The 24,965-nt window shown below is 45.9% G+C and overlaps 2 protein-coding genes across 4 annotated transcripts; both read left to right on the top strand.

The window, feature by feature from the left end:
• Positions 1-3,751: 3,751 nt before the first annotated feature.
• LOC125449166 (gastrula zinc finger protein XlCGF49.1-like) lies at positions 3,752-11,744 on the top strand. Its single transcript, XM_048524847.2, has 2 exons — positions 3,752-3,846; positions 10,128-11,744. The coding sequence occupies exon 2, from the start codon at positions 10,217-10,219 to the stop codon at positions 10,754-10,756; it is 540 nt and encodes a 179-aa protein (XP_048380804.1). The 5' UTR covers positions 3,752-3,846; positions 10,128-10,216; the 3' UTR covers positions 10,757-11,744.
• A 626-nt stretch (positions 11,745-12,370) lies between these two features.
• LOC125449164 (zinc finger protein 239-like) lies at positions 12,371-24,123 on the top strand. 3 transcript variants are annotated; one of them, XM_048524844.2, is made up of 2 exons: positions 12,371-12,450; positions 20,221-24,123. In XM_048524844.2, the coding sequence occupies exon 2, from the start codon at positions 20,324-20,326 to the stop codon at positions 21,023-21,025; it is 702 nt and encodes a 233-aa protein (XP_048380801.1). In that variant the 5' UTR covers positions 12,371-12,450; positions 20,221-20,323; the 3' UTR covers positions 21,026-24,123. The 3 variants fall into 3 exon arrangements, with proteins under 3 accessions (XP_048380801.1, XP_048380800.1, XP_048380802.1); XM_048524843.2 differs by having other exon boundaries at positions 12,379-12,771; XM_048524845.2 differs by lacking the exon at positions 12,371-12,450 and adding an exon at positions 18,975-19,035.
• The last annotated feature ends 842 nt before the right edge of the window (positions 24,124-24,965 follow it).

The raw sequence follows: 24,965 nt of genomic DNA, 5'->3' as shown, positions 1-24,965 counted from the left end.
CACAGAATTTTCCACACCCAGGCTGCTTTTTAAACAAGCTCAGAAACCAGGACACACTGAGACATTGGTTAGTATGTCTTCAATTCAATTGCACAAGCCATGAAAATCAGAGACCCGTCAGACAACCGGAGCAAATTACTGCAGACGCTGAAATCTGAACAGAAAAAAAATGTGCTGGACATCGCAGTGGGTCATGTGTTATCCATAGAGACAAAGCAGGCCAACGTTTCGAGGTGAGACGACTCTTCATCAGAACTGTAGTGTGGAGGGAGCAGCCCCACTCTACCATAAATGCTGCCTGCTCCAACACCCGTGATGTGGAGGTACTGATGTTGGGCTGGGGTGGACAGTCAGAAGTCACACGACACCAGGCCATAGCAACCTGACGTAGGTACTACGCTTTGAAACCTTGTGATTTCAAATAAACCCATTGGACTATAACCTGGTGTCATGTGACTTCTGACTCCTTCCTCACCAGCTCTGATAAAGAGTCACCTACACTCGAAACGATAGCTTGCTCTCCCTTTCTCTCTCTCCCTCCCTCCCCGCCTCTCTCTCTGTCCCTCCCTCTCCCTCTCTCTCTCTCTCTCTCTCTCTCTCTCCATGGATGTTGCCTGACCCACTGGATATTCGTGGAGAACTCATGAGATAGAGTTTTGAGTGCATTGTTCTAATCTGGTTATTCTGAACCAAGGTCAAAAACTAGTCGGGGCGGGGTGCGTTTTGTGCATTGTATGTTTTTTTTTCTTTAAGCAACATGTTGCTAACTTAATAGCATGTTGACAAGTTTTTCTTATTCGAAATGTAATGCATTAAACCATTAATTCATTTTGTAAATTTTGCTGTTACATGAGTCTGCATTGTACTGATGTTTTTCTGACGGTTGATATCCAGATATTCCATTATTTTCTGAAAGACTGAAAATGGCTTTGTTTTCGGTTCATCGCCTGAGCGCCTGGCCTACTGCTGAGAGCATACCATTATCATAAAGTTATTAACATTTTGGGCTCTATCCCCACTCTCGTTTCCTCCATTCTCCCTTCCCTCACCCTCTTCTGCATATAAACCAACATTTTCCCAGCTATTGTCAATTCTGAGGAAGGGTCACTGGCCCGAAACGTTAACTCTGATTTCTCTGCACAGGTGGTACCAGGCCTACTGAGCTTTTCCAGCAACTTCTGTTTTTGTTCCCGATTTGCAGCGTCTGCCGTTTCTTTTTTCGGTTTGTGTGACGTTATTGTGTCCGGCCATGGGCTCTATTTCATTTCTCAGTCATTTCTGTCACAGAACCTTTGTTTTCCTGCCTGGGATGGGTGCGGCTCCGATGACACTCGAGAAGCTTGGCACCATCCAGCGACAAAGCAGCCCCAGCTCGATTGGCACCATATCCGCAAACATCCACTCTCCCCCATCCACTGATGCTCAGTAGCAGCAGTGTGTACCGTTTACAAGATGTACTGCAGAAAGTCACCAAACTTCAGACAGCTGCTTCCAAACCCATGACCTCTACCAACTAGAAGGACAAGGTGAAGCAGATATATGGGTACACCACCCCCTTCCAAGCCTGAAGCATTCAGATGATTCCTGTTTTTGCTACCAAACCTACCATTTATCCACTTTACACTTCAATGGCTGTGCTCTTGGCAAGTTACAGTGAGGCATTGCTCCACCGATCTAACAGTAACTTGGAAATATTATCACACAAAGCTTGGTGGGAGGCTTGTGTGCAGAACTCCCGAAGGAAATAGCAGAGTGAGTGGATGAGGTTCAATGCAGAGACGTGTGAGGAGATGGTGCACTTTGAGTTATCATGCAGCATGGAAACAGTCTCTTCGGTCCATCTTGTTCATGCTGACCAAATGTCTCAAAGTGAACTGGTTCAACTTGTCTGCATTTAGCCCACATCCTGTAAACCGTTCCTATCCATTTACCTGTCCAAGTGTCTTTTAAATGTTATAACTGTACCTGCCTACTCCACTCTTTCTGGTAGCTTGTTACATGTAGACGCAACCCTCTGTGTGAAAAATTTACCCCTCGGGTCCATTTTAAATCTTACCCCTCTCGCCTTAAACCTATGCCCCTCTAGTTTTGAACTCCCCCCACCCGGGGGGAGATGACCTCGGCTATTCCCCTTATCTATGCCGCAAGATTTTATAAACCTCTGTAAAAAAATGCCTCAGCCTCCAATACCCCAGGGGAAAAAGTGGTCACAGCCCATCCACCCTCTCCTTATAATTCAAACCCTCCAGTACTGGCGATATGCTTGCAAATCTTTTCTGCGCCCTTTCTAGTTTATGTAGGAACATAGAAGATAGGAGCAGGAGGGGGCCATTCAGCCCTTGAGCCTTCTCTGCCATTCTTCATGATCATGGCTGATTGTCCCAACTCAAAGGCCTAATCCTGCTTTCTCCCCAAAACCTTTAGCCCCATTCGCCCCAAGTGCTATATCTAGTTGCCTCTGGAATACATTCAATGTTTTGGCACCAACTACTTCCTGTGGTAATGAATTCCACAGGCTCACCATTCTTTGGGTGAAGAAATGTCTCCTCACCTCCCTCCTAAATCATCTACCCTGAATCCTCATACTGGTTGTGAACACACCCACCATCAGGTAACAATGTTTTTGCTTAAGAAGGGCAACCATAATTGTGTGCAGTATTCTAAAAGAGGCCTCACTAGTGTCTTGTACTGGTGTAACATGCATTCCAACTCTGATACTCAATGTTCTGATTGCCACAAAACCTTCTTCACCATCCTGTCTGCCTGTGATGCCATCTTCAAGGAACTGTGTATCTGAACCCCTATGAAACTCCTCAGGACCCTAGCATTGACTGTGTAAGTCCTGCCCTGGTTTGACTTACCAAAATGCAACACCTCGCATTTCTCTAACCTGTATCTGCCACATCTCGGCCCATCTGATCAAGATCTCGTTGTACTCTTAGGTAACCTTCTTCACTATCCATTACACCACCGGTTTTGGTGTCATCTGCAAACTTGCTAACCGTACCTCCTGTATTCTCATTCAGATTGTTGATGTAAATGGCAAAGAATGGTGGACCTGGCACTGATCCTTGTGGCACACTCCAGTCTGAGTTGCAACCCCCTACCAGCATGCTCTGCCTTCAACCACCAAGGCAATGTGATCTTGAAATGCTCTTTCTGCCAATGTAAAATTGGGGGTACATTTCTTCAGAGGGTCCGTGAGAAAAGGCACCTGGTTATGTTTGTGCACAAATCATTGAAGGTGACAGAACACGCAGAGAGAATCTTGACTTTATTAAGAAGGGCATAAAGTATAACAGGGAGGAGATGAGGTTGAACTTGTTCTATAGTTCTGGGTGCCACGTTTGGGAAAGGATATGAAAACATTTGGAGAAACAATGAGAAACCTCTGTTAAGTTGATAGATTGGAGAAGTTGGCACTGTTCTGCCATGTAAGAAGAAAGCTAAGAGGAATCGTGATAGAGGTTTTCCAAACGACGAGTGAGCTGGACAGAGGAGATAGGGAGTAGCAGGTAGGGTAAAGCTGCTCATTTGAACAGCATACGCACTAGACGATGGGTTGAATGGCCGCACTAATGACGTCAGGTACCGGTGGTGCCCTTGAGCCATTCCAATTGGTTGGAGGACCAAAGGCTTCAACGCCAGTCCTCCAGTCCCGCCCCCTCATTGACGCCGATTGGTTGGAGGGCCTCCATCTCCGCGGGGAACCTCCAGCCGCCCTTCCACTTCCTATTGGTCGGATCTAGCGTCAATCGGTGCCGGCCGTCAGCTGCGCATGCGGGAACTGGACTAACGGCTCCGGGGGTGGGGGAAAAGGGGCGAGGCGCTTAATTCCGCTGCTGGGTGAGTGAAACAGCGACGGTGAGGCGCTGCAGCATAGTTTCGGTGGAAAGACGTTTTCATTGGCAGAAACAAAGCTGGTGCCAATGAAAAACCCCCGAATGCCCAGCTCCCAGTCACGCGTTTCTCTCAGTAGGCGGCCCGCGATAAAATGGACGTCGTCAGGACCAGGCGGCGGGCAGCGGCCGTCGATGCTGGGCCCCGCCCCTCTGATTGGTGGGAGGACCAGTTGTCGCCTTGAGTCTTCCAAGCCCGCCCCCTTCGTTCGTATTGGCCCGGGCGCACGTCAGTCATAGCTTCCACAACAATGGGTGGAATGCCAACATGAGCTGCCATGACCTCAGGGTGACCTTCACTAGCATTTGGCCCATGTCCCGCTGAACCCTTCCTAGTCAGACATCCATTGGATGCCTTTTAAATGTTATCATTGTGCCAGTCTTCACTACTTCCTCTGGCAGCTTGTCCCAGACACACACACTACCCTCTGCGTGAAAAAGTTACCCCGTAGATCCTTTTTAAGTCTTTCCCCTCTCGCCTTTAACCTGTACCCTATAGTTTTGGACTCCCGTCCCCTGGGAAAAAGACCTTGACTATTCGTCCTATCCACGCCACTCATGATTTTATAAATCTGTATAAATTCACACCTCAACATTCAACACTCCAGGGATAACAGGCCCAGCCTCTCCCTATAGCTGAAACCATCCAAGCCAGTAAATAGCTTTGTAAATCTTTTCTGCACCTTTTCAAGTTTCACAATATATTTCCTACAGCAGGCAGATCGGAATTGAACACAGTGTCCAAAAGTGGCCAAACCAATGCCTCATCCAACCAACATGACATTCTAACTCCATTCCTCGATATAGTGACCAATAAAGGTGGGCATACTAAACACCTTCTTCACTACCCTGTCGACCTGCAACTCCACTTTCAAGGAACTATGAACCTTCATTCTCCTAGGTCTCTTTTTTTGGGTAAAACTCCCCAGGGACTTGACCATTAAGTGTACAAGTCCTGCCCTGATTTGCCTTTCCAAAATGCAGTGCCTCACATTCATCGAAATTAAACTCCATCTGCCACTCCTCAGCCCATTCAATGAAATCGTAGCTGATCTGATTACCTGCAACTCCCGCTTTCCTGCCTTTTTCCCCATATCCCTCAATTCCCTTCCAGATTAAAATTCTAATAATCTCCGCCTTGAATATACTGAATGACCCAGCCTCGACAGTCCTCTGCAGTGAAGAATTGCACAGTTTCACATCCCCTTGGAGAGAAGAAATACCTCCTTACTTCGAGTTGATAGACAAGTTGATCTGGGCACACATATCCAACAACTGAAATTGTTTTTAGATATCTGTATGACTCTATATGATTTGTGAGGAGCTCTTTGATTAGAAATAACTGGAGGCTTAATGATCCAAAAGGCCCCCAATTCAGGGAAGGTCCCATTATAGTGAAAGGTAAGATCAGTAACTCCTTATGTTCAAAAAAGGGACAGAGTATGCTGGAAACCAGAAGCTAGTTAGCTTAACATCTGCCCGAGGCAAAATAGTCATATAGCATGAAAACAGACCCTTCAGCCCAACCAATCCATGCTGACCAAGTGCCCAAACAAAACAGTCCCACCTGCCTGTGCTTGGCCCATATCCCTTGAAACCCTTCCTATTCATGATCTTATTCAAATGTTTTTTCAACTTTGTAACTGTACCTGCGTCCACCACTTCTGGCATTTTTTTTACACACGAACCGCTGCATGTAAAAAAAACATGGTTCTCATGTCTTTTTAAAAATTTTTCTCCTCTCACCTTAAAAAAATGTCCCCTAGTCTTGAAATTTCACCCCCCCCAAGGGAAAAGGCCCTTGCTCTTCACCTTAGCTATGCCCCTCATGATTTTATAAGCCCCTATAAGGTCATCCCTTAACTGCCTAAGGTTCAATGAAAAAAGTCCCCACCTTCTTTATAACTCAAACCTTCCATTCTCGGCAACATCCTGGCAAATCTTTGCTGAACCCTCTCCAATTTAATAATGTCCTCCCTGTGACAGGGCAACCAGAGCTGGACAGAGTACTCCAGAAGAGGCCTCACCAACGCCTTAGCATACTGAACAAGACATTCCAACTCCTATACTCTGAGCAATGAAGACACGCATGGTAAATGCCTTCTTAACCAGCTCGTCTATGTCTGACATGAATTTCAAAGAATTATGTACCTGTACCTGTACCTGTGGGTCTGTCTGTTCTACAAAACTATCAAAGGCCCTACTTTTAATAGTGTAACTCTTGCTTTTGTTTGTTTTACCAAATTACTATACCTCACGTTTATCCAAATTAAACTCCATCTGCCATTCCTCAGCACATTGACCCAATCGACCAAGATCCCTTTGTAATCTTCGGTAACCTTTTTCTCTGTCCACTATACCACCAATCTTGGTGTCATCCACAAACTTACTAAATGTGTCTCATATATTCTCATCCAAATCTTTTATATGAATGATAATCAAAAGGGAAACAAGTCAAACAATTTATAGAAGACCATTTGTATAAGTTGAAATAGGACAGAGTCAACATGCTTCAGTAAAGGAGAAATCATGCTGAAATTATCTGTTGGAGTTCTTTGAGGATGTAGGATGTGTTGTGATTGAAGGGTATTTGGTAAAGCTCATGGTGTATGTTGAACTTCACAGACAGTCAATCAAAACAGATAGCAAGAGATTCTGTGAAGGCCAAATTGAACATAGGTCCCCTAGAGAATAAAGCTGGGGAGATAATAATGGGGAACCAGAAAATGGCACATGAATTAAATACATTGCATCTGTCTTCACAGGAGAAAACACAAACAGCATCGCAAAATTACTGAACAATCGAGGAACACAAGTTGGTGGGGGGAGAGGAAGAAATAAATACAATAATTATCATGCAGAAATTATTGATGACTCCCTTGGATGTGAGACCCTCTTGATATGAGAGGAAATAGCTGCAGAGATAGTGGATTCACTGGTAGTAATCTTCCAAGAATCCTTAAATTCTAGAATGGTCCAAGATTCATAGAGCCGTACAGCATGGAAACAGACCCTTGGGTCCAAATTGTCCACATCAACCATGATGTCCTAAATGAATCTAGTTCCATTTGGCCCATATCCCTTCAAACCCTTCCTGTTCACGTACCCATCCAGATGCCTTTTCATTGTTGTAATTGTACCAGTCTCCACCACTTCCTCTCACAGCTCATTCCATACATGCACCACCCTCTGCGTGAAGATGTTACCCCTTAGGTCCCTTTGAAATCTTACCCCTCTCACCTTAAATCCATGCCTTCTAGTTTTGGACTCCCCTACCCTGGGAAAAAGACCTTGGCTATTCACCCTATCCATGCCCCTCATGATTTTGTAAACCTCTATAAGGTCACTCCTCAGCCTCTTATGCTCCAGGGAACATAGCCCCAGCCTTTCCTTATATTGCAAGTCCTCTAACCCCAGCAACATTCTTGTAAATCTTTTCTGCACTCTCTCAAGTTTAACAGCATCATTCTGTAGCAGGAAGACCATAATTGCATGCAGTATTCCAAATGTAGACCCACTAATGTCCTGTACTGCCACAACACGACGTCCTAACTCCACTACTCAATGCACTGACCAATAAAGGCAAGGGTGCCAAACGCCTACTTCACCACCCTGTCAACTTGTGACTCCACTTTCAAGGAACCTACACTCCAAGGTCTCTTTGTTCAGCAACATTCTCCGGGACCCTAGTGTAAACTGTCTATGTCCTGCCCTGACTTGCCCTATCAAAATGCAACATTTGGGATGTTACAAAAGGGGAGGGAAACAATGATGCTAACTTTTGGCCAATTAGATTAACATCAGTGATGGTGAAAATTATGGATGCTGTTAGCAAGGATGCAAGAGCATTTAGTAATGCATAACACAATCAAGCAGAGTCAGCATGGCTTCGGGAAAGGGAAATCACACCTGTCAAAAGTACTAGAATTCTTTGAGGAAGTAACAAGCAGCGTAGACAAAGGGGAAGCAGTGGGTGTAAAGTTTTTGGACTTTCGGATGGTGTTTGATAAAGTACCATGTATGAGGCTATGCAGTAAAAGCTCACAGTGCTGGAGATTTAATATTAGCACGGGTAGAGGATTGGTGAACAAATTGAAGGCAGAGTTAGAATGAGGGACATATTCACCTGGGCAAACTGTAAGTAGTGGTGTGCCTCTGGGGGTCATAGTTATTCACAGTGTTTATATGTTAATGCTTTGGATGAAGAAAGGGAATTTGTACTATTGCCCAAGTTTGCAGATGATACAAATATAGTGGGGAAGGCCAAGGTGAGAATGACACAAAGAATCTGCTGACAGGTTGAGTGAGTGGGCAAACGCTTTGTAGATAATGTGGGGAAATGTACGGAAGAGTAGAGGAGCTGACTATTATTAAATGGATGAAGACTGCGGGAAGCTACAGAACTGAGAGATTTGGGAGTCCTCATCCATGACCACAAAAAGCTAGCATCCTAGTTGAGAAGGTAATAGGGAAGGCAAATAGAATTTTTAATTTCAAAGGGATGGAGTATCAAAGCCGTGCTTGTTAAAATTGCTCAAGGCACAGCTGAAATACTATGAACGGTTTTGGTCTCCTTGTTGAAGGAAAGATATACTGGCATTGGAGGTAGTCCAGAAAAGGTCCGCTAGGCTGAGGAACAGTCTTAAGAGGTTGAGTAGGTTTTGGGGCTGTACTTGTGTGAAATATAGCGAAATGAGAGGCGACCTTCCTGAAACATACAAGATTTGTAGGGCCTCGACAGGGTGGATGCTAGGGTCATAAAGAACATTCAGGGCTGAGATGAACAAACAGAACACTATGGGGAAAGAGGGGCTGAGGATTATCAGATCGGCCACATTCTCACTGAATGGTGGAGCAGACTGAATGGCCCACTTCTGTGTTTTAGTGTTACATCAGAAAAAGTTAGCTTCCAAGTTCGGCAGGAAAGGGAAGACAAATGGACTGGCCTTTATTCTGGAGGGAATATAAATATTGCTAACATTATACAAGGCACTAGATAGACCAGAGTTAGATAAACATGTAGTAATTATAAAGAGGTCAGCCAGGTAGACCTCATAAAATATGAGTTACCTGCCTTGGGACTGTTAATCTGGTTCAGTCAGGGAGTCCTGATGACAGATATAAACAGGAGTTTCACAGTTCTGTTCCATCCGAGAGCTAGCTCTGAGTGTGCTGGATTAGTATCAAAAACTCTCCACGTTACAAAATAAGGGTGATTTGGTGACAGGATACTGGCCTTTGTGGAGTTATTTCAAATGGGACTGTTGACAGTATTTTAAGAAAATACATAAGGCTGTAAGATTTAGGAGAGGCAGTCAGCAAGCTGGGCCATCAAATCCGCTCCATTTTCTGACAAAGTACTGGCAGTGGTACATTCAGAGAAGGTTCATGAGGTTGATCATGGGTACAGAGAGATTTTCTTAGAAGTAGTTGGATCCATACTTGTTGGGGAATGGAAATATGGTGTGGGAGGGAAGAAGGAGAATATTGGAGACAGGGGTGGGGAAGGGAGGAGAGGAGAAGGTGGGGGAGCAGGTGCAAGGCAGGCATAATATGGGGGAGTGGGGTGGTGCAGTAGCAAAAGGAATATGATAATCCAGAAAGATGGTGGTGGTCAGTGCCTGCTTTTGTATTGGGTCTGTGGGTTCGGGAAGCAAGTGTGTTACCGGGGAGTCAGAAAGAGTTAGTGCTTTCGGAGTTGGGTTTTTAGCAGAGATGACAAACTATGGTTTCAGACCTTCCAGTATTTAAACAGAGGACATTTCTGTTCTAGAACTGATCAGACAGGTTGGTCAGTCTGTGATGCAGAAGGGATCTCAGTTGTAGATGTTATTCACACACATCCAGAGTCATATACCATGGAAACAGACTCTTTGGTCCAACTCTATGCCCCTCAGAATTTTATAAACCTTTATAAGGTCACCCACACTTCAATGAAAAAAGTCCCAGCCTACCTTTATAACTCAAACCTTCCATTCCCAGCAACATCCTGGCAAATCTTTTCTGAACCCGCTCCAATTTAATAATGTCCTTCCTATGACAGGGCAACCAGAACTGGCCACACTATTCTGGAAGAGGCCTCACCAACGTCCTGTACAACCTGCTCCTCACTTTTTCTCATTATGACATTTTCCCAGTGCTGCTCATTCATTCAGCTCAATTTCAGAACATTTGTTTGCATTCCTGTGGCTTCTGTTTCATCCCCTTTATTTTTCTGTTTCAAATCAGTTTCACAGCGCATTAGAAGAGGGGGATCTGGAGTCAGGAAATTTGAACGTCAAGATCTGACCGAGTTGCCCGGTTTCTCAGACTCGAACATGGCGTTGAACAGCGCTGTTCACAGTGAGGAGAAACGGTACCTGTGCTCTGTATGTGGGCAGGCCTACAGCCGACTGTCTGGACTGTGGAAACATGAGCACAGTCACACGCTGGGGAAGCCGTGGAAGTGCGACGACTGCGGGAAAGCATTCGGTTACCCGTCAGACCTGGAAGCTCACCGGCGCTGCCATACTGGGGAGAAGCCGTTCTCCTGCTCAACGTGCGGGAAGGCTTTTGCTGGGTCGTCCACCCTGGTGATCCACCAGCGGCTTCACACGGGGGAGAGGCCCTTCACCTGCTCGGACTGCGGGAAGAGGTTCACTCGGTCGTCCAACCTGCAGGAACACCGGCGGATTCACACAGGGGAGAGGCCATTTGCCTGTTCCGACTGTGGGATGGGTTTTGCCCGTTTGTCCAACCTGAAGAACCACCGGCGAGCTCACACTGGGGAGAGGCCGTACTCCTGCTCAGAGTGCGGGAAGGCATTCACTCGGTCGGTCAACCTGCAAAAACACCAGCAGACCCACGCGAATAAATAAAACTTTTAAAGGTCCCAGTGCAGAAAATGTCACAAAGGGTCGTGGGAACTAATGTCACATCAGGTTGCTCTCACTTGAGACTGTTTTCACTGCCCCAGTGGGTTTAGGTGATCAGCTCAAGTTGCTGTACATCAACGAATTCACACAGGGTAGAGAAATTGCCATTTTGTGTACGCTGTCAAAACACCAGTGAGTTCACAATAAGCTTGTAGAATGAGATGTTGCCATTAGTCACAAATAGGACTGAAAACTGTGGTTTTCTGGAGTCTGTTTTGGCTATTGTTAGGAAAAATATCAAGCTTAGTTACGGGATTAATATTATGGATAAAAGTCAAATAAATCATCATTTTTAAACCATATGATGAGTCTAATGCTTCTAAGTTTACTTCCTCCTGTCTTCTCTCTAATAACAAGCCCTTGCTCGTGGGAGTTTAATAAAAACCAAAAGAACTCCAGACGCTGTAAATCAGAAACAAAAACGGAAATTCCTGGTAAAACTCAGCAGGCCTGGCAGCATCTGTGGAGAGAAATCAGAGTTAAAGTTCTCCGAAGGTGCTGTCAAAACCCTGTTGAGCTTGAGAGAAATGGAGTGCTACAGGACAGTGGTTAAACTACAGTTAACACTAGTACATAAACTTAGGCACAACAGTTAACACTTGGACAGGAATTTAGTCACAGATGTGATAGCAATAAGGAGAAGTGGTGAGGCGGCAGTGCACAGTCTGGGGGATCAGCTTGAGTGAGCAGAAGATAACAGTAAGGAGCGATTAAGAACCAGCTAAAACCAGATCCAGGAAACGCTTGGGGCTAAGTAGGTGAAAAGGTGAGGAGTGTGTAGCCACAGCCAGCTATGGCACATGCGTAGTAGAGAACAGTAAAAGCCAGAGCTGAACTACAGATGGGGACGCCCACTTAGGGAGGCCCGAGGGAATACAAACATTGGCGCCTGAATACATAATGAATGGGATGTATAAAAGAAGACTGCAAACTCTGTATCAGGGTCTCTCCGGGGGCACCCAACTCTGCAGACTCGCAATAAAAGAACTTGTCTCCACGACTTTGTTCCCAGTGGTTCTGTGATTGTGAGCACGGGTGTTTTGATAAATCTCACAAGCTTTACCAGCAAATTCTGTTTTAGCTCTTGGAGCTTCTTTTGTTCACAAGATTGACACAATCTGAGCTGCTGCTAGTTCTCTGTTTAAATTATATCAAATGTGTCAGGCCAGTGTGTGTTATTTGCCCGTTTTAACATTGCTCGCATTCCCCTATCCTACCCTGAACCGTCCTTTGTTGCAACGTGTTCCCGCAATTGTTGGCAGACTGGCCCCACCCCTTTCACTCCAATTGGCTAAGGCATCAGCCAGTCTTACCTCATTTCGTTCCAATTGGGTAAAGCGTCAGCCGCTCATCTTTTCATTCGTTCTGATTGGTTGGAGGACCAGGCTCGCATTAACTCGGGTTGATTGGAAGATCACCCGCTGCCATTTAGTCCTCCAAGCCCGCCCCCTCCTATTTTCATTGGTTGGAGACCCACCACCCCTGACATCGCCCTTCAGGCCCGCCCCTTTCCCACTATTGGTCCAATGGATGGCATCCTACAGGACGCATGCGCATTGCGGGTCATGGCCGCGAGTGAAGTTTGTTTGTTCGGATCCGCAGACCGTAAGCGCACGGCGAAGCGGGATCTTCCTGAGGTGAAACGGGAGGAGAGAGAGGGGTGTAACGTTTCATAAATACCCCCAGTACGCATCCCAAACTCAAAAAAAAACGGGAGGACCGATCCCTTTTGTTTGCGGCGAGTGTTCACGTTAACAGCTGCGAGGGCTTTTGTCCGGCTTGAGGCCTGGGCGCCATCTTTCGTGACGGCGTGAGACGGTGCGCACGCGCAGCCAAGAGCAGCTGTGCCGGCTGGTTTCGAGCGCGCAGGCGCAGTTCCGGTGTTGCCGGCGCCTTTCCAATTGCGCATGCCTGGCCCGCCCTCAGCGCCGTGGAAGATGGCTGTGGTGTTGTTGGAGGTCAGTCAATGCCCCCGAGATTTTTGTTGTCATGTACCTCTAACGGTATGCGAGCAGAAGTAGGACATTCAGCCCATTGACTCCCCTCTGCCATTCAATGCAATCATGATGCACTCAGCTAGAGTGTCGAGGAATGAGAGGAGACCTTATTGGAACATAGGGGAACCTTGACAGGGAAGGTGTGGAGAGGTTGTTTCTCCTTATGGGGGAGTCGAGGACCAGACAGCAGCATCTCAGAGTGAGGGGTTGCACATTGAAGACAGAGATGAGGAATTTGCATCAAGTATAACAACGGATTTTTAAAAATTCAGTTTATTAATTTAGGGGATGAGGGCGAGGCAGCATGTATTGCCCATCCCTAATTGCCGAGGCGGCAGTTAAGAGTCAACCACATTGCTGTGGGTCTAGAGTCACATGTAGGTCAGATCAGGTAAGGTTGGCAGTCCCTTCCCTAAAGGACATGAGTGAACCAGATGGGTTTTTCTGACAATTGACACATGGTCACCATTAGATGCTTAATTCCAGGTATCTTATTGGATTCAGATTCCACCAGCTGCCATCGCGGGATTTGAACCTGGGTCCCCAGAATGTTGTCCGGTCTCTGGATTACCAGTCCAGGGATAATATCGCTAGTCTCTGTTGCATCCCCAAATCCTCATTCAGATTAGGTGCCGAATAACTGGAGAGTGGCTAATGTTGTGTCTTTGTTTAAGAAAGGCTGTAAGGAGAAGCCTGGAACTCCAGACCTGTGAGTCTGAATAAGTTGTTGGAAGTGATTCTGAAATACAGGATTTATATGCATTTGGAGAAACAGGGAATGATTAGGGATAGTTGGCATGGTTTGTGCGAGGGAGACTGTGTCTCACAAACTTGCATGATTTTTTGAGGAAGTAACCAAGAAGATTGAGGGTAGATCAGGAGATGTTGTTTTCTTGGACCTTAGTAAAGCCTTTGCCAAGATTTTGCATGGTAAAGTAATTAGTACAGTTAGAAATCAATGGATTCATGGTGAGCTTGTCAATTGAATACAAAATTGGCTTAACAGCATGAGACGGAGATGGAAGAAGGTTGTTTTTTGGACTGCACGCCTGTGAACAGAGGTGTTTCACAGTGATTGGTGCTGGATCAACTTCTGTTTTGTCATTTATATACATGATTTAGATGAGATTACAGAAAACATGGTTAGTAAGCTTGCAGATGATACCAAGATTGGTGATACAGTGGAGAGTGAAGAAGGTTATCTAAGGTTACAAAGAGATCTTGATAAATTGTGTCAATGAGCTGAAGAGTGGCAGATAGATCAATTCGGATAAATGAGACGCATTACATTTTGGTACAACAAACAAACAGAAGACTCACACAATTAAAGGCAGGGTTTTGAGCAGTGTTGTAGAACAGAGAGTCTGAGGGGTTCAGGAGCATAATTCTTTGAGATTTGCATTAAAGATATAGAGTGGTTAAGAAGGTGTTTTAGCACGCTTGCCCTCATTGCAGACACCTTTTGAGTGTAGGAATTGGGACATCATGTTGATATTGTAAGGATGTAAATGAGGCCTCTTCTGGAGTACTTTGCGCAGTTCTGTTTGCCCTGTTATAGGAAGGATATTATTAAACTGGAGAAAGTTCGGAAAAGATTTACTGGGGTATTGCTGGGAATGGAAGGTTTGAGTTATAAGGAGAGTCTGGGACTCTTTGACACTTAAGAGGTGACCCTATTGAGGTTTATAAAATCATGAGGGGCATAGATGAGGTGAAAGACAAGGGTCTTCTCCCAAGGGTGGGGGGGGGGAGTTCAAAACTAGGGGCATATTTTTAAGGTGAGAGGAGAAAGGACATGAGGGCAATATTTTTTTTTACACAGTGGTTCATGTGTGGAATGAACTTCCAGAGGAAGTGGTGGATGCGGATACAGTCACAATGTTCAAAGACATTTGGATAAGTACATAAATAGGAAATGTTTGGAGGGATCTGGGCTAAGTACAGGCAGGTGGGACTATCTTAGTTTGGAATTACGTTTGGCATGGACTGGTTGGACTGAAGGGTCTGTTTCTGTGCTAAGGGACCCAGCACTGATCCCTGTGGTACGTCACTGCACACAGGCCCAGACAGTTTCCACCACCTCCTGTTACTAAGCCGGTTTCGGATTCAGCTTGCCAAGTTACCCTATGTCCCATGAGATTTTACCTTCTTTATCGGTTTCCCATGTGGGATTATGTCAAGAGCTTGCTGAAATCCACATAAACTACATTAACTGCACTACCCTCATCCCTTGGTCTCCTCTTGAAAAGATTCCACCAGATTTGTTAGGCATGACCTCCCTCTCCTCCCTTTCTTAATGGAGATTAATTTTCTTCTTCACTATTTTCTCTGATAGTTTCCCTCTCACTGACATTGGACTCACTAGTCAATAGTTCCCTGTTCTATCTCCTTCACCCTTCTTGGAAAGTGGCATCATGTTAGCCATTTTCCAATGCTGTGGCACGTCTCTTGGCCAGAGGCAATTTAAACATTTGGGTCAGGGCCCGTGTAATTTCCTATCTCATCAGAATGGGATACGATTCAGACAAACATGGGGACTTATCGACTACAGTCAGATGTGAAGTATTCCACTGTCCTCTGGCTTCATATGCAAACTTGCCCCTTGGACTGTACACTTTCCCTGGTTATTCTTTTTCCCTTGAGATACTTGTAAACATTTTGGGATTCTCCCTAATCTAATCTCCCCAGTGTTTCCTCATGCCCACTCCTTGCTCTTCTAATTTCTCCCTTGAGTTCTGTTTTGACAGTCCTCTCGGACCTCTGTTGTTCTGCTCTCTTTGTACCTGCTAGATGTCTCCCTTTCCCTTTTACCCACTCCTGAATATTCCTAGACAGCATGTGTTTTCTGGGCTTATTGCTCCTACATTTCACCCTATAGGGAACATCTGGACCCAAACCCCTCACCCTCCCACCCCAGTATGTTTTTGATTTTTTAAAAAAATTATCTCAGCCTTGAATGTATTCAATGACCCAGCCTTAACAGCCGTCTGCGGTAATGAATTCCGCAGATCATGACCCTTAGAGAAGGAATTCCTCCTCAAGCCTGTCCTAAATGGGCAACCCCTTATTCTAAGATGATTCCCTCTAGTCCTGGACTCTCCCAGAATGGTTAACAACTTCTCCACATCTCCTCTATCAAGCTCCTCATATGTTCCAATAAAGTCTCCTCTAAACTCCAGTTGACTACATCATGATTGCATTGAATGGCAGAATGGAGTCGATGGGCTGAGTGGCCTACTTCTGCTCCTTCACAGAGTCATACAGCATGGAAACAGACCTTTCTGTCTGACCAGCCCATGCTGACCATGCTCCCAAACTAAACTAGTTCTACCTGCCTGGGCTTGGCCCATATCCCTCCATACATTTCTTATTCATGTTTTCCACCTCGATCAGACCTCTTCTCCATCTCCTTCAGACACCCCAGTGTCACCAAGCTAATGTTGCAACTGGAGCTCCCACATTTCTCAAACCACTTCTTGTAAATCTCATCTATTCCCTCTCGTGAACCCTCATGTCCTCCACACTGTGTTGTGATAACCCTCAGAGTCATGGAAACAGATCCTGCCATCCAACTCGAGCATGCAACTGGATATCCTAAATTAACCTAGTTCCATTTGCCAGCACTTGGCCCATGTCCCTCTTAACCTGTCCTGGTCATGTATCCATCCAGATGCCTTTTAAATGTTGTAACTGTACCAGCCTCCATCACTTCCTCTGGCAGCTCATTACATACACTCACCACCCTCTGCGTGAAAAAGTTGCCCCGCAGGTCCCTTTTAAATCTTTTCCCCCTCTCACCTTAAACCTATGTCCTCTAGATTTGGACTCCCCCACCCTATCCATGACGCTCATGAATTTATAAATCTCTATCAGGTCACCCCTCAGCCTCCAATGATTCGGGAATAGCCCCAGCCTATTCAGCCTTTCCCTATAGCTCAAACCCTCCAATCCCGGCAGTGTCTTTGTAAATCTTTTCCGAACCCCCTCATGTTTAGCAACATTGTTCCTACAGCAGGGAGACCAGAATTGAACACAGCATTCTAAAAGTAGCCGAACTAATGCCTTGTACAGCTGCAACATGATAATTCTAACTCCAATAGGCAATGCACTGACCAGTAAAGGCAAGTGGGCCAAATGCCTTCTTCACTACCCTGTCTACCTGCGACTCTACTTTCAGGGAGCTATGAACCTGCACCCCGAGGTCTCTTTGTTCGGCAGCAGTCCCTCGGACTCGTTTTCTCAGTCCTAGATGCTCTGAGTGTGAGTGCGTGTGTGTGTCATCGTGCACTGATCATTCCACGCACCCTGGGTCTTTCCTCAACTTGTCTCTGATCCCAGTTACTTCTGAGAACTTACCAGCCACAGGTTGCAGCTGGAGATTTAAATTTAAAAACAGAAACTGATTCGGACTTGACTATTTTTGAGCGTTCGCCTACGAGCTAGAGCTTCTGGTTGGGTGCTCTGTTGTCGTTGAAGGTCCCCTGCTCTAGGGCTGCTGTAGCTGCTTTACCATGGATCTGAAATCCATCTGTTCCACCTCTTTCCATCCCATCTTCCACTGTTACCCATCCCATGGCCATGTGCTGCTGAATTCCCAGCTTTTGTCTTCCTACATGATTGTTACAAGCTGTGAATTGTGTCTCCTGTTGTGCAGTGCATTTTGCTTCCATTATTTTGATTTGTTTTATCATTGTCACTTGTATTGAGATACAGTGAAAAGTAATGTTTTGTGTGCTACACAGGCATGTCACACCTTACATAAGTATTGTACATCAGACTAATAGAACAGAATGCAGATACAAATTTAAAGCTACATAGAATGTGCAGAGACAGATCAACGTTAGTGCTTGAGAGGTCTGTTCCAAAGTCTTTTAACATCAGGGAGGAAGCTGTTCTTGAATCTGTTGGTGAGAGATACTGGGAACTGCAGATGCTGGAGAATCCAAGACAACAAAGTGTGGAGCTGGATGAACACAGCAGGCCAAGCAGCATCTCAGGAGCACAAAAGCTTTCTGATGAAGGGTCTAGGCCCGAAACGTCAGCTTTTGTGCTCCTGAGATGCTGCTTGGCCTGCTGTGTTCATCCAGCTCCACACTTTGTTATCTTGAATCTGGTTGGTACGTGTTTTCATACTTTTGTACCTTCTGCCAGACAGAAGAGGGTGGGAGAGTATTCTCTGTAGTCCTTCTGCACATATGAAAATCTTGTATCTGTTTCTGTCTCCACTTGACTTAAGTATCTGCCTGACCTGCTGAATATTTCGAGCATTTGCTCTTTGACTGAGCTGTTGGTCTCTGCCCTTATATCAGGGTGGTTAAGAGGTTTGTCCTTGATCTCCAACATTACATGAAACATCAAAGGACCATGATACCTAGGAAGGGGCTGGCAGTTTTCAAGAGGCAGATCGGTTTTTTCCTACTCCTGGCCTCTCCATCACCAATCCCTAGCTGCCTGCAGTGAAGATGATGTTTAACCTGCTTGAACCATGACAATCTGTCTGCCTCACGGTGCTCTCACAATGCTGGTAGCGAAGGAGCGACAGGATAATCACCCCACAGGCGAAGAAGTGACAGGGATACATGTCCAAATCGACAATAACAACTTGTATTTCGAGTCACAGAGCCATACAGCATGGAAGCAGACCCTTTGGTCCAACTCATCCATGCCGACTAGATACCCTAACTTAATCTAGTCCTATTTGCCAGCATTTGGCCCATATCCCTCTAAAACCTTCCTGTTTATGTATCCATCGGATGCCTTTTAAATGTTATAACTGTACCTGCCACCACCATGACCTCTGACAGCTTGTTCCATACATGCACCACCCTCTGCGTGATAAAGGTACCCCTCAAGTCCCTTTTAAATATTTCCCCCCCACCCCCACCTTGAACCTATCCCCTCTATTTTTAGACTCCCATCCCCTGGGAAAAAGATCTTGGCTAGTCACCCCATTCATGCCCCTCATGATTTTATAAACCTCTATAAGGTCACCCCCTCAGCCTCCAATGCTCCGGGAATGTAGCCCCAGACTATTCAGCTTCTCCCCATAGCTCAAACCCCCAATCAAGGCAATGTCTTCGACAATCTTTTCCTGCACCTTTTCAAGTTTAACGTCTTTCTTACAGCAGGGAGACCAGAAATTGAACGCAGTATTCCAAAAGAGGCCTCACCAATGTCCTGTACAGTCACAACGTGACCTCTGGATTCAGATATGACATTGTGCCTGTGAGTAGTCTGGTTTGGTTGACAGGGAGAGAGATGGAGGTGGAGATTGTGCCTGGCAAGTGGACCTTGTAGCAGGACCTGAAGTCTATGGCTTCAAATGGCCCAGAATGTAGCTCATGTAGTCCTGCATGTCTGATAGATCAGGACTGTATGGGACACGGAGAATGGTGCACACATTAACCTTTTACCTTTTTTCTTTCTAAATGGTGGAGGCTGAGTGTTTTGAAGATTCTGTTGAGCCAAGGTATGCAACATCCCTTTCCTTCATCCTGTGACTCAACCATATCTCTCTCCTTTCTCTTTCCATCTCTCTTCCTTTTTTTTTCTCTCTCTCTCTCTCTCTCTCTCTCTCTCTCTTTCTGAATGTTATTGTTGAGGTTGTTCAGGCCTCTTCTGGAGTACTGTGTCCAGTTCTGGTCACCCTGTAATAGGAAGGATATTATTTAGGTGGAGACGTTCAGAAAGAGATTTAGCAAGATGGTGTTGGGTATGGAAAGTTTGAGTGATAAGGAGAGGCAAGGACTTTTTTCACTGGCATGCAGGAGGTTGAGGGCTGACTTCGTAGAGGTTTACAAATTCATGAGAGGTATAGATGCTGTGTATGGCAGGGTGGAGATTTCAAGACTTCGGGTCACATTTTTAATTTGAGAGATGAAAGGTTTAAAATAAAAAGACACGAGTGGTACTTCTCTTACCCAGAGGTTGGTTCATGCATGGAATGAACTTCCAGAGGAAGTAGTGGATTCAGATCCGTTACACCACTCAAAAGACATTTTGATAAGTACATGAATATGAACTGTTTGGAGTGATTTGGACCAAGCTCAGGCAGCTGGGACTAGCTTTACTTGGGATTATGGTTGGCTTGGACCAAAGGGTCAGTTTCCATGCTGTGTGACTCTCACTCTCTGTCTCTCTTTCCTTCTTTCTCTCTCCATGTATCTACATTTCTCCTCCTGCAGAGGCCTCCGTCCTGTGTCGGCCCAGTCTAAGTGGCAGGTTCTCACCCCTGACAAACATTAGTGAACGAGTTGTGTTACTGTGACAGCGCAGCACCTTTCACGGTCACTGCTTCCAAGTCCCCAGGCCCACAAATTAATCAGGTTCAATTAGCTCGATTTAACAACCTCCTTTCGTCTTTTAGTCGGTTGTCTCTCACTCCCTTTTTTATTTCTGTTTCAAATCAAGTTCGCAGCGTACTGTATGAGAACGGGAGAGAATTCGGCAGGGAAAAACCGAAAACAAACATCCGAGGGAGCTGCTCGAACCCGAATATCATCGGATTTTCAACATGGAAGGAGAAAGTGCCGTTTGCGGTGGAGAGAAACTGTACACTTGCCCCACGTGTGGACAAGGCTTCAGCCAGTCCTCAGGTCTGTCTAAACACAAGCGCAGGCACACCGGGGAGAAATCCTGGAAATGCGGGGACTGTGGGAAGGGATTCAATTACCCATTCGAGCTGGAAATTCACCAGCGCAGTCACACCGGCGAGAGGCCATTTGCCTGCTCCGAGTGCGGGATGGGATTCTTTACCTCGTCCAACCTGCTGAAACACCAGCGAATCCACACCGGGGCCAGGCCGTTCACCTGCTCTGAGTGCAGGAAGGGGTTCTCTACCTCATCCCACCTCCTGAAACACCAGCGAACCCACACTGGGGAGAGACCATACGCCTGCTCCAAATGCGGGAAGGGATTCACTCAGTCATCTACCCTGCTCACTCACCAGCGCGTCCATACCGGGGAGAGACCGTTTAAATGCCCAGACTGTGGGAAACATTACAAAAGCTCCTGGGAACTGACGTCTCACCGACGCGTGCACCCTGATGAGAGACTGTTCACCTGCTGTCACTGTGGGACTGGGTTCAGGCGGTCCTCCGAACTGACTGTCCACCAGCGTATTCACACCGGGGAGAGGCCTTTCACCTGCACTGAGTGTGGGAAGGGGTTCACCCGTTCCTCCCACCTACTAACACACCAGCAAGTTCACAAGTGACTGCAGTGGCTCTTCTGTTAATCACATTGGGTCTGTTTATGTTTCAGCCCAGTTATAGAAATTGATATTCTGGATAAATGTCAAATAGATGAGCTCTGTGAGCAAATGGAGTGCGTTGAGTTTAATATCTCTTAAAACAGATTAGTTTCCCAGATGAAGTTACTTCCAAATGGCTCTCTTTCCTGACTGTTACATCCCAACAACATGAAAGAATCTCTCACAGCGATTCCATGGCACTATGATCTGATGTCTCAACTGCTTCTCTCCCACTCACCCACTGGACGAAAATATCTCTAAACATGCCCCTTTGATTGATCTGTGATCGCTCATCTTTCTCTAGTGGTTCCTTGTCCCTGTAACGCCCCTGTCGGGGGATGGCCCATTGGGTATTATCGCTGGGCTGTTAATCCAGAGGCCCTGGTGATGTTCTGGGAACCTGGATTCAAACTTTGTCACTGCAGATGGTGGAATTTGAATTCAATAAAAATCTGGAACGAAAAGTCTTAGGACCACAAAATCATTTATCGATTGTTGGAAAAACCCATCTGGTTCACTCCTGCCCTTTAGGGAAGGAAACTGCCATCCTTACCTGGTCTGGCCTACATGTAACTGCAGGCCCACAGCAATGTGCAATGTGGCTGACTCTTAACCACCCTCTGGGCAATTAGAGAAGGGGCAATGAATGCTGGCCTAGCTGGTGATGCTCTCAACCTGTGAATGAATAATAAGAGAAGTCACCTCAGTGCTTTTTTTTGCACCATCAGAACCAGCTGCTCCCTCAAGTCTATTCCCTCTAAACCGTCAACTACTTAATCACTTTGTTAATGTTCCTTCTTCTCAGGTGCCAGCATCAGATCAGCATATAATCCAGGATCTGGCCAATCCACGAGTGGAGGCATCACCCCAGCATGCAGCTGGGTTTTCTGAACCAGATCTGCTCCTGCTTCTGTAAAATATCCTGTCTCCTCTTTGTCAGTCAATATGCACCTGAAACCCTTTCCTGGCCCCTTGGAGCCTCCTCCTCACATTTCATAGAGTCACGCAGCACGGGAAGAGACCCTCCGGTCCGACCAATCCGTGCCAAGCATAATCCCAAACTCAACTAGTCCCACCTGCCTGCTTGAGGCCCATATCCCTTCAAACCTTTCCTGCTCATTTACTTATCCAAGTTAAACATTGCTAGTGTGCCCACGTCAGCCACTTCCTCAGGAAGTTCATTCCACACGAGAACCACCCTGTGTGTTTTAAGAAAATATCTGGTATAAATCTGGAACACTGGTGTATTTTTAGTGCTCCTCATTTTTCATGGCTTCAAAACAGTCACTGAAAGGTACTTTGAACTGAATTGCTCTCTTAACCATTTCACGGTCATCAATGTTGCAGTGAACCATGAATCACACGTTAGAAGTCACAGGTAAAAATTTCTTTACCTGAAGGGCATGTGTGGTTCAGGTGGTTTTTCATGATAACTGATGGTAGTTTAATGGTCACCATTAATTTGATTTGATTTATTGCAATCATGTGTATCTAAGTACACGGAAAAGCTTTGTTTTGCGAGCAGCACAAGCAGATGACAGCAAACATGGGCATACAGATCAGAGGGTGCTTAAGACAGATCGAGGCACACAGGAGGCGTGCAAAGCAGGATCAACATTAATAAGATCAACATTATTTGACGTTAAATAGCCCACTCATTAGTCAAACAATGACGGGGAAGAAGCTGTTGGTGCATGTGTTCAGCCTTTTGTATCTTCTGCCTGAGGGAAGAGTTTGGAGGAGGGCATTTCTGAGATTAACTTTCAATTCCAGATGTATCTTCTGCCAGTCCATGTCGGGATTTGAAGCCACATTTTCCAGAATACTCTCCTGTATTAATAGTCGCAGTGGGTTCAGCACGGTATTACTATTTCCTTCAGTTTAAAAGTCAGAGCTGCCTTTCCTGCTCGGTCCTCCAGCCCCGCCCCCTCACTGACTGATTGGATGGGAGATACTGCACCCACTTGGTCCTCCAGCCCCGCCCCCTCACTGACTGATTGGATGGAGATGCTGCACCCACTTGGTCCTCCAGCCCCGCCCCCTCACTGACTGATTGGATGGAGATGCTGCACCCACTTGGTCCTCCAGCCCGCCCCTCACTGATTGGCTGGAGGAGATGCTCCGCCCCCTCATTGACTCTGGTTGGCTGGAGGAGATGCTACACCCACTTGGTCCTCCAGCCCCGCCCCCCTTATTGGTCAGCAGCCTTCTGTAACTTCTACAACTGATGAGCTAGAGCATGGACAGTAGCCCAGTGTCTGGAGTATGCGAAGTGTCTTATGGAGAGAGATAATGTGGGGAGGTGGGTTTGGATTGGACTTGTAACTTCCTCCTGGGAACAGATCGCAAGGGAATGGCCTGTAACCTGCAGCAGCAGCTCGAGGACGGGTTATAACAAAAGTTGGGGATGGGGGGGAGCAACGAGTAAGAGATTTGTCTTTGGTAGAAATTCCGTGAAGCTCTGATAGAGTCACACAGCACAGAAACAAACCCTTCAGTCCAACCAGTCCATGCCAACAATGTTCCCAAACTAAACTAGTCCCCCCTGTCGGCGCTTGGCCCATATCCCTCCAAACCTTTTCAATTCATGAACTTATCCGGATGTCTTTTAAATGTTTTCACTCCACCCACATCCACCACTTCGTCTGGAAGTTCATTCCACACGTGGACCACTGTCTCAGTTTAAAAAAAAATGCCCCTCATGTCCTTTCCAAAACTTTCTCCTCTCATTTTAAAAAGTTTTGAACTCCCTCCACCAGAGGGAAAAGACCTTTTGTCATTCACTTTATCCACGCATCTCATTATTTTATAAACCCTGATAAGGTCACACCTCAACCTCCTATTGCTCCAGTGGAAAAAGTCCCAGCCTGTCCTTATAATACAAACCTGGCAACATCATGGTAACTCTAGATGTTTGAAGCTGCTGCTGCTAAAGGCACGGCAGTTAGGGAAAGTCAAGGAAATAAGGCAGAGTGGCCATCAATCAGGAGTACAGTGAAAAGTGTACAAATACAAAACCAGAATTTCTTTTCAAAAAGAGAATAAAAGAAAATGAAAATGTCCAGAGGTCCTCAGCAACTCTTTTTTTCAAACTGTGTTTTTATCTATGTGTGCCTGTGTTTGTGTCTAAGTGTATGTGTCTATCTGTATGTATGTACATCTGTGTTTGTCTCTGTGTATGCCGTGGGGAGGTACATTGACTGCAAGGTTGAATGAAAGGAAGTGTTAATGTCTCTCTCACACACACGTACTCTCTGGGTGAGTAAAATGGTGCAATACCACCATCTACTGGTGAATCTATGCTACTGCACAAATGGCAGATTTTGAGAAGTCATCAAAATGTCATTTCTTGAGGAAATTTCTCGACCATTTCTGAAGAAGGGTCTAGGCCCGGAACGTCAGCCTTCCTGCTCGGCCTGCTGTGTTCATCCAGCTCCACACCTTGTGATCTCTGTCATTTCTTGAGGACTTTTTTCTTGGTTTTCAGAGGTCCAGTTTCATTCTGTCTAACTCCTTTATTTGGTGATGCCCTCAGCCAGTACAGTGCGTTCTAAACATGAGTTAACTGTTGTTACGTTAGTCAGCCGGATCCTCTATCCGTGTTAATATTAACTCCAAACACCAGGGGCTCTGATCTTACGAGGTTGATCGATGTGTGTTGGCTTATCAAACGCCTGTTGGAAACCCAGACATGACATCTTGCTCTCTTTTATCTTGTTGTCTCCTCAAAGAATTCCACTAAAGTTGGAAGTCATACAACACTGGTTTATTTGGAATTACAAGCTTTCAGAGCCTCAGTCCTTCGTCAGGTGAGGTGGAGGAAAGCGCACCTTGCTTCACTTTTGGAGAAGAAGGAGTGAGGCTCAGAAAGCTTGTAATTCTAAATAAACCTGTTGGATTATAA

This window comes from Stegostoma tigrinum, chromosome 43 (genome assembly GCF_030684315.1).
Source record: "Stegostoma tigrinum isolate sSteTig4 chromosome 43, sSteTig4.hap1, whole genome shotgun sequence".
NCBI lineage: Eukaryota > Metazoa > Chordata > Chondrichthyes > Orectolobiformes > Stegostomatidae > Stegostoma > Stegostoma tigrinum.
This window is presented reverse-complemented; position numbering and strand designations above follow the sequence as displayed.